We start from the raw sequence: 10,000 nt of genomic DNA on the forward strand, positions 1-10,000 counted from the left end.
GCCTCTCGGGTGAGTGGGGGGGAAGGGGCTTTGACTTGGCTTATGGGTGAGGGGGGTTTTAAGGGGTGGGAGGGCTTTTTTGGAGAAGGGAAAATGAGGGGGACGTTTTGGGAGACGGACGCGAGGGGGTTTTGACAGGTTGGAATTTTTGGAAGTTTTTGGACTTGGGTCTTTTTTTTTTGTTCTTATTTCGGTTTTCTTGGTTTGGTTTTTGTGTGTTGGTGTGGGTTTTTGGTCTAGGGTTTGTGTGGATGGATTGAGGGTTTGGTCTAGACTGTCATTTTGACATAGAACTTGTGGTGGTCCACCACAGTGTCTTTCAGAACGACTTTTTTTTTTCATTTTCATTATGTTTGCTGTGTTTTAAGTTCATATCAAGCTTTCTATGCTCTGTGATAGGAGGCTAACTGTTTCAAGTTTGGGACTGTATTAATAAAAGCAATGTCAGGTGACCGTTGTGACCTCTGTGCTCCAGAAAAGGCCAACAAACCAAGTGTATTCTGGCAGCATATTTCTATGAGAGGTCCGGGTTATATGACTCGTTGGCGTTGGTGGCGCTAGTTTCCTTTTGATGTCTGTTGTGTATTTATAGGGGTTTTTAGATGGTGTAACCCGGTGATACCAGTGTTATAAGAGCTTATATGGGGATGGATAAGGATAAGCTAGATTTGCGGAGCAGATGCTACGCCGGGCTTGTATGCGTTGAGGCCTGTGTCAGCGTGTGCTGACTCATGAGAGAATGAGCCAACGAGTGTTGACTCGATCTGAGCTTGGTCCTTACCCAATGCAGTGCCCAGCTACGTCAGTAACCTCCAGGTGACAGTGGAAGCTCACGAGCTTGGACGGGGCTTGATCTGTCGACCACGGGGATGTGAAGTCGACACGCTACCACTGAGCTACCAGACAGCCATATGGCGATGGCATGAAGTATCTTAGGGAAGTTGTGGGGTAAAAGCAGTGTCTTACAATATGGACCTGCTCTGGAAATTTACCGATAGATCTAAGGTGGATTGCCTAGTCGACGATCAATTGCCAGGGAGGTCTACAACCTTAGCCCTGCTCCAGAAGATACATATTCCGAGGATTGTTGACTGTTGCCATTGAGTGGAAGTTTTTGTATTTCGATGCATAGTTTTGCAGAAGTTGATAAGAATTGAGGGGGTTTATCTTTTTTATATATAAATTATGTAACTTTTAGGTGTGTTGATTTGAGTGTTGTGTCACGGATACATAAAGGATTATATTGGAGTACAGTTGATGTGTCTTTTCTATGTGTAGTAGTTTTAGTATGTGTGGAAGCCAACCAGAGGGATGACATAGTTGACAATTAAGTGTGATGCAATGTTGAGTAATTACTGTGGATCCTTGTGGCCTCTAACCCTCTCGTTTCTCTGGTGAAAGGCCAGCGAACCTCCTCCTCGCTTATAGAGCTTGTAGACCTCCCAGATTATTTGACATTAATCCAATGATGATGGTGTGTCAAACCTGTGTGACACAGCAAAATGCCTGATGACTGGGTGACACACCAGTGTGACATCCCCGAGGCGATATTACATACGTCCGGCATAGGGGGCTGCCAGTTCTCGCCGGGCCCATCGGGATTGGGTTAGATAAGGAACAAGCCCAACTTCAGTCTTGTTAGAATATAGGAGTGGAGGCTTGTTTGCCTTTCCTAGATGTAACCCCCATGAGGATGGTTATAGATGGTGAAGCCTCTTAGAAATTGCATGTGACCCCAAATTTGTGTGATAGAACCATATTTTAGTATTATGAGACATATATTTGCAATGTTTACACCAGTTTCCAAGGTGTATTTATCATGCCCTCTCCAGCTATAAGGGCTGATATTGTGACCTCAGTTTCCATAGTTTTCATGTTTCATACCAAAAAGTATTGTCTTATGTTCTTTATGACCATTATGGTAGTAGCATATAATATATCATTGTTGCTTTTATTGTTGTTATTTTTGTTATTGATATTTTTGTTTTTAACTCATTGCGGATAGAAGATAGATTTGCTTACCTAATCTCCATACCTTGGCTTTCCCCATTCTCTTTTAGTCACTCTTTGTAAAGCTAGAACTAATTTTGCGTTTTAATTTTTGTGTGTTTTGTTGTGTTGAAAGACTTATGTGTCATATGACAGGCTCTATCAGCAGTTGACTAAAATTGTAGTATAGGGTTCATATCAGCTCCTCATTTTTTTATACTCAGTGTGATGGAAGTATTGCTATTTTATGGGAGGACAAAAAGCAACTTTATTTTATTGTATTTATGCACTGTCGTGAAGGAATATTAATCGTATAACATTCACAATGAAGAAAACATGAAAAGGTAGGGAAAAGGAAGGAAACCTGTTCTTATAACTGTGAGTGCCACAGTAGAAGCCATCCACATTGGCACAGGAGCACATTTTAGACAATGGGCATGATTTGAGCCACCTTCCTCTTCTCGTTCTGCCTGCACATCCTTCATCGGTGGTACTTTAGAGCAGGAGATTGGCACCTTGCTGTGTGCCATTATTCTACAAAGATAGTGCTTGCTAGAGATTGTGGATGGGTGCCATTCAAGGCTCTCTCTCCTGCTGGTGCTAGGAAAAAGTGGTGCCATCTAGGTTTTGGATGTTAGGTGAAACCCATTTTGCTTAACCCATTGGTCGCAGTATTAAAAAAAGGTCTGTGCAGTAGGATGGCTGTTTTACATGTCTGGCATGGTGCCATCCGCATCTATGACCTACTCTGCCTTTGCAGCAAATCATGCCATCCGCTGCTAATGGGTTAATATTATGGCAGATATAGTAATTATAGTCATCTTCACTCACTCATTACTCATAGCACAATAAAACAGTGATCCAAAATCCCTGAATGTCATGTACGTCATGACGCCTGTCATCAGGCCAAAGCACAATGGGTTATTCTTCTTATTCTTTATCAATATTATCATTATTTTTCTTATTATTATGATTATTATTACTAATAATCAGTATTACCGTAGTTATTGTTATCAAAATTAGAGAATTTACCAAAGCCATTATCACCAATATTGTTCCTATTCCTGCTCCTGTTATTACCATTATCAAAAACTAATGTATATGTATCAATTTCTCAGTCGTAGATAAAGAGGCCCAACCACCACCATGGGTGACATTCAGCAGTGGTTCAGCAGCCTCCCCCCCATGACCAGGACTTGGTTTGGGGGTACGATAGCACTGTCGTTATTAGGACGCTTCAACATGCCAAGTCCCTATTGGCTCATCCTGGATTACGGTGCTGTGGTGCATGGCTTCCAGGTGAGGTGTCATCTTTATCGTCTTCTTCTTCTTCTTCTTCTTCGTTATCATCTTTGTATTCTTCTTTGTTTCCTTTTTCTTTGTTGTCTTCTCTTTCTTTTGTTTCTTGATTGTCTCTATTTTTTGTGTCCTCTTCCTTTTTTTTCTTTTTTGTCTTTGGCATCTTCTTTGTCTTCTTCCTCCTCCTCTTATTCTTCATATTCTTCTTCTACTTCATCTTCATCATCTTTGTCTTTATCCTAATCCTTTGTTGTTGTTCATTTCTTAATTTCCTCAATTTTCTCCTCTTCCCTCTTTCCTGTGATCAGCTTCTCCTTCATTTTCTCTTTCTTCTCTTGTCTCCCCCCCCCCCCCCCCCCCCTCTCTCTCTCTCTCTCTCTCTCTCTCTCTCTCTCTCTCTCTCTCTCTCTCTCTCTCTCTCTCTCTCTCTCTCTCTCTCTCTCTCTCTCTCTCTCTCTCTTTCTTTCTTTCTTTCTTTCTTTCTTTCTCTTTCTTTCTTTCTCTGATTATAACAGAACATTGATAATGAAGTGTTATATAAACTGTATCCCCTTAAGTCCTATCTGTCATGATCACGGAAAACCTGTCAAGAACATTCCTTTTGTTAAATGGTGGTTTAGCTCTTAACTGTATCGCAAGGTTGATGATAATCCTTTTTTTTCTCTCTCTCTCTCCCCCCACCCAGATATGGAGGCTCGTAACATGTGTGTTTTTTTACTCGGTACAAAGAGGGTTTCACTTCCTCATAACTCTATACTTCCTTTATAGTTATTCCCTCCGCCTTGAAACAGGTAAGAGATTGTGTTTTTACTGTGAATAACACTACATTTATTGATAGTATTATCTGATGATAATAGTCATGTGATAATTATTATTGCTGGCTTGTATTTCATGTATGTTCTTTTGTTAACCCATTCACGCCGGGGCAGTTCCGGCTTTGCGCGGTCGCAATACCGGGGTTCTCGAACGCATAAGCCTAACGCCTCGAGATTCTCGGGCGCACAAGCCGCAAGCCTCGGTTGCCCGCTCGCTCTACCCGAGCGCGCGGCTTCCCCTCATAGCGCGTCCAGGGCGTCTGACGCGAAAACCACAATACGTGCTATCACGTCAACCGGCGTGAATGGGTTAAGTGCTCTTTAGATAGATGCAATTTGCAACTGATATTAGTCATGTGATAATTATTTGCATCATTGCTAGCTTGTAGACATCTGTAGATGAGAACTTAGTGAAGGATTTCATATATTATTTGCTTATTTGCTTACTTATATTGTATTTATATATCTAATAATTTTTTCCACTATAATTGTTGTTAATATTATTATTATTGATACCATTAACCCCTTCTGTTAAAATTACAAGCTATTTATTCCTTCAGTTATGTAATTAGGACATCATACCATATGCTAATTAGGATAACTTGGCTACTATATCATAAAGACTCATATGTCATACCATAAGTCTAGAATATAAGAAGTGTCAATCCAGTTAAGTTTTTATTTTACCTGCAAGTAAATTGTCAAATACTTATCTTTCCCCAGGCCTATTTGCCCGCAGACCAGCTGACTACCTCTTCATGCTCTTATTTGTTTGGATCTGCTGTCTGATTGTTGGTCTGCTGGGAGGTATGTACATGTTAATGGACCCCATGGTGATGGCTGTTCTGTACGTGTGGTGCCAGCTGAACAAAGATACCATCGTGTCCTTTTGGTTCGGCACGCAGTTCAAGGCGATGTACCTCCCATGGATCCTCTTTGCATTTAATGTCATCATGGGAAATGGGTGAGTTATCTTTCTTTATTTTTCTTTTTCTATCTTTCTTTCAACCTTTTGTTCCTCTTCATGTTTAAAATTGTTAAAACATGATGAAAAAAGCAAATATAACGATGGAGATGATGTATATGTATTTTGACATTCAGGTCTTGCAATAGATAATCCATACTTTTGACCTCAGTGTATCTATATTTTTTTTTCCTTTTCTCTTATCCTTTCCCAGTGGCATGGTCGACCTTTCTGGCATTCTGATTGGTCATCTGTACTTCTTCCTGACCTTCAAGTACCCACAGGACTTTGGCGGAGTCTCCCTCCTACAGACCCCACACATCCTGTAAGTAATTATTTCTGTATATTTAAAGATTTTGAGAGAGAGGAAAAGAGGGAGGGAGGGAGGGAGGGAGGGAGATATATTTTAAATTGCATGGCCCATGCTAGTTACATTTTTTTTCTGTTTATATTTTGATATGTTTACATAGCCCTTGGTGGTATGAATGTTTTGATAGGGTGGTCTCTGTTAGATCCCTGATTTGATGAGAGTTGCCTTGTTTTAAAGATGCAATTTGGGAAGTTGGCATTAAAGCTCTTCTAAATGCAGTATTCCTGTTAGCAATGAATGTTTTCTGAAAACAGTACCTAGTTGTGTATTTATCAGTGGTCAAATTTTAAGAGAAATCAATTGCTGAAATTTAACCAATAGACTTCATAACAAACTTGAAATTATTATCAGTAATAATCTAAAAGCAACTCCTTAAGTGTTTGTTTGCTTAGAGAATTGCTTATTATACAAAGAAATATACTACAGAATAGATGTAGATATAAGAAATAATGGATTACCTTACCCCTAAAAAACAGCAGTGTTTAGAGCTTTAACTGCACACAGGAGATCAAAACCTTTTTTTTTTTCTCTCTCTCTACTTTAACCCAATACCGCCGGGCGCCGGCCACAGACGGCGATTATGTAATATGATAGCGCCGGGTGCCGGCATACGCCGTCAATGATATAATTGATTTAGGCCTATGCGTTCGAGAGCCCCGGCATTGAAGCCATAAAAGACGAAACAGTCCCGGCGGGAATGGGTTAACCCACTTACGACGGGGGCATTCCAGCCCTGAATGTCCCAATGCCGGGGCGTTCGAATTATTAGGCCTAAATCAATTAAATGGCTGGCACAATACTGTGCCGCCCGGCCACTGGGCTTTTGAATGAGCGGTACAGTACTGTACCACCCGTCCAGAGAGGGTTAATACATAATATTTCATGCTCGAACTGTTCTGCCATATTTTATCCTTCACGGGTTAATTAATCCGTGGCTGTATTGAAATAGAACAGGACATTTGTCTATTGGAAATATTAGTTAATGATATGTTTATATTTTTCCAAGATGACAAGTGCCCATTTTGAAGGGTAAATATAAAGATAATGACAATTTGATGAATACTTTAAAGAAATCGATTCTCTCCACCCTCAGGTACAAATACTTCCCGAACACGCAAGGAGGCGAGTCCGGATTCGGCCGGCCCCCGCCTGCCCAAAGAGCTGGTGGAAATGATGGCACCGGAGGAGGAGGGGGAGGGGGAGGGGGAGCGGGGGGCTTCTTCCGAGGCCAGGGCCACACACTCCGCTGAGACGACAGATGGTGTTCACTGGTGTTCTCTTGATGTTTGTTTTTTTCCCATGTGATTTTTCTTTTTCTTTTTCTTTTTCTTTCTTATTTTTCACTTTATTTATTCATTTTTTGTTTGTTTCCTCTTTTGCAATATTCCCGGTGCGTTTTCCAGATCCGTTGATTCGTTGTTGGCTTGAAAGGATACCATAACCTCTCCTTTTATTTGACAAGGACAATTTATTCAAACAGGATATTGGGTTTTGTCGGAGTGCGAGTCAGGAAGTATCTATCTCTTGATTAACATCAAAGATTATGTATCAGTCTTTATTTAGTCTTTTGTTTTTTGTTTTATCTATTTTATTGTCTTTTTGTTTTTCATGTATATATATATTTAATTATAGGACTTTCATTCCTTGTTTCCTTTTGTTGGATGTCTATTTTTCTCAAGCTGATTGGGGAAACATTTGTAATATCGGTGTTTTGATGCACACGTCTTGGAATATATTGCTGCTGAGTGGCTTAACGGATGACGATTGGAATTTCACTAGTGGTTTTGGACCGGATCCTCCGATTGAAGTTAAAGTGTATATGTTTATACAACTGATTGTAAAGGAAAGGAAAAATTTAATGCTTAATTTTTTTCTGTGAAAAACTGTGTACCATGTGTTGCACTCATCAGTGATATGATATGATAATCCTTGATGTAATGATTGATTTTTGATGTAAATCAGTCATTTTGTCAGTACAGTATGTGTATTAATTTTACAATGCATATCCCATGTAAATAAAAGTGTTTTGGAAACTTTTTTTTTTCTTCTTCTGCTTCTTAAAGATCTTTTCTAAAGATGATATCTGGAATTATGTACAGCTAGAGGAATACCTAAGTCTTTTGAAATATCAAAAGCAACAAAAATGAGACTTCAAATAATAATCTGGTTTTGTGCACATCTTTGCTACCCAGAAACTCAGTCGCGATATAGCTTTAGTTACGAAAGCGTGACTTTTCTTAATTAAGGGCCTAGACATGATTTTAGGATGTAAAGAATTTACACGTGGAATGGAGATGGTAAATCTCTTGTGGCTCTCTCTCTGATGTTTAATTTCCCATAATAAGATAATGGAAGGAGGATCAAGCAAAGGAAGAGGAAGAGAGATGACATGGTTATGGAAAATTAAGAACTTGATGGACAAACTTTTTAGTATAATATATGTATTTAGTAGTTTCCTTGCAATGTGGTTTAGCTGCTAGTGTCAACAACCACTGTCAGGATGTTATGTATGATACATAAAAACCAGTCTAGTGCATACATGTTCATCCATATGGTAATGAAAGAGCATAAGGAATGGATCTTATGTAATTCAATGCAAAAGGTGATTGAAACTACAAACAGTGCCTAGGTTCAGCTTAACCCATTGCGGATGGGGGATAGATTCGTTTGCCGAGTCTTCTGGATGGGTTTTATTTCAGAGCGAGGTAGCTTGAAGCAACATTATTTGAATCTTCCCACTTTTTTTCAGTTACTCATTATAAAACTAGAGCCATTATTGTGTTTTATTTTTTGTTTGTATTATTGTGTGTAGAGACTTATATGTGCCATATAACAGGCTCTATCAATGCTGCAGTTGACTAAAATTGTAATATATGATCCATATCAGCTAATTTTTTTCCTTATACTCAGTGTAATAGACGTATTGCTGTTTTTTGGGGGGCCAAAAAGCAACTTTATTTATTTGTATTTTTGTGCTGTCATGAAGATAACATGAAGAGGAAAGAAACCTGTGTTTGTGACTCGGAGTGCCACAGTAAAAGGCATCTATATTGGCCTGCCTGCACATCCTTCATCGGTGGTATTGTAGAGCAAGAGATCATCAACTTGCTGTGTGCCATCGCTCTATAAAGATAGTGCTTGCTAGAGACCGTGGATGGGTGCCATTCAAGGCTCTCTCTCCTGCTGGTGCTAGAAGAAAGTGGTGCCATCTAGGTTTTGGATGTTAGGTTTGCTTAATATTACAGTAATTATAGTAATTATGTCTGCAATTGCCATCATCACTCACTCCTTACTCATAGCACAATAAAATAGCACAGTGATCCAAAATCGCCAAATGTCGTGTATGTCATGATACCCGTCGTCAGGCCAAAGCTCCTGCGTCATGTATGTTATGACACCCGTCCACAATAGGTTAATGAGTTATATGGAGATACTGATCCTTACAAGTGTCATACAAGCTATAAACTCAGCAGACAGTAGAGATATCTACAGACAATATTGATACATCCCAGACCATTGAGAATAAATACTGTTCTGGCAACCATACAACAAATATATCTGCAGAATAGAAAAAAAGGAATTCCAAACTCTAATAATTAAAGACCTTCCTGCTTTCTGAAATTAGGCAAAATGTATAACCAACAATAAGAGAACCTGATTTCTCAGGAAAATGCAGTACCAACAAAATGCTCAGAGACATACACCAAGAAGAGTTCAAAAATAAAGAATTAGGAATAAAATCCATAAAGGATAAGATATACAACTGTTGACTATTTAATACAGAATTTGACCTGTTAATAATGGGTGACATGTATTTTTGCCATGCATGATGCAGGAGCTCTGGCCTGACAATGGGTGTCATGACATTCGGGGATTTTGAATCACTGTTATTTTATTGTGCTATGAGTAATGAGTGAGTGATGTTGACAATTGCAGTCATAATTACTATAATATTAAGCAAATGGGTTTCACCTAACATACAAAACCTAGATGGCACCACTTTCATCTAGTACCAGCAGGAGAGAGAGCCTTGAATGGCACCCATCTACAGTCTCTAGCAAGTACTATATAGAGTGATGGCACATAGCAAGTTGCTGACCTCTTGTTCTAAAGAACCCCAGATGAAAGATGTGCAGGCAGAACAAAAGGAGAAAGGTGACTCAAACCATGCCCAATGTCTACAATGAGCCCCTCTACCAGTAGGGATGCCTTTTACTGTGGCACTCATAGTCATAAGCACAAGTTTCCTTCCTCTTCCCTACATCTTCATTTTATCTTCATTTTGGAAGGTTATATGTTTCACATTTGTTAATGACTGCACACAAATACAAAAAAATAAAGTTGTTTTTTTGTCCCCCCCATAAAACAGCAATGCTTCTATGACACTGAATATAAAGAAAAAAAAAGCTTTTATGGACCCTGAACTACAATTTTAGTCAACTGTAGAATTGATAGAGCCTGTGATATGGCAGATATAAGTCTGTAAAAACAGTAAAACACACAAAAAAAATAAAACACAAAAATGGCTCTAGCTCTACAATGAGTGACTAAAATAGTAGGAAA

The 10,000-nt window shown here is 39.2% G+C and overlaps 1 protein-coding gene across 1 annotated transcript in view; it reads left to right on the forward strand.

The window, feature by feature from the left end:
- The window catches only part of Der-1 (derlin 1), a 7,595-nt gene extending 125 nt beyond the window's left edge, over positions 1 to 7,470 (forward strand). The window contains exons 1-6 of the mRNA XM_043030270.2: positions 1 to 9; positions 3,108 to 3,288; positions 3,974 to 4,079; positions 4,827 to 5,067; positions 5,282 to 5,392; positions 6,531 to 7,470. The exon at positions 1 to 9 is cut by the window's left edge and continues 125 nt beyond it. Of these exons, the coding sequence (XP_042886204.2) occupies positions 3,136 to 3,288; positions 3,974 to 4,079; positions 4,827 to 5,067; positions 5,282 to 5,392; positions 6,531 to 6,687 (768 nt within the window). The 5' untranslated portion in view covers positions 1 to 9; positions 3,108 to 3,135 and the 3' untranslated portion in view covers positions 6,688 to 7,470. The remainder of the gene's footprint in view (positions 10 to 3,107; positions 3,289 to 3,973; positions 4,080 to 4,826; positions 5,068 to 5,281; positions 5,393 to 6,530) is intronic.
- Positions 7,471 to 10,000: the final 2,530 nt, after the last annotated feature.

Source organism: Penaeus japonicus, unplaced genomic scaffold (genome assembly GCF_977035675.1).
Source record: "Penaeus japonicus unplaced genomic scaffold, GWHDUDI00000001_assembly GWHDUDI00000021, whole genome shotgun sequence".
NCBI lineage: Eukaryota > Metazoa > Arthropoda > Malacostraca > Decapoda > Penaeidae > Penaeus > Penaeus japonicus.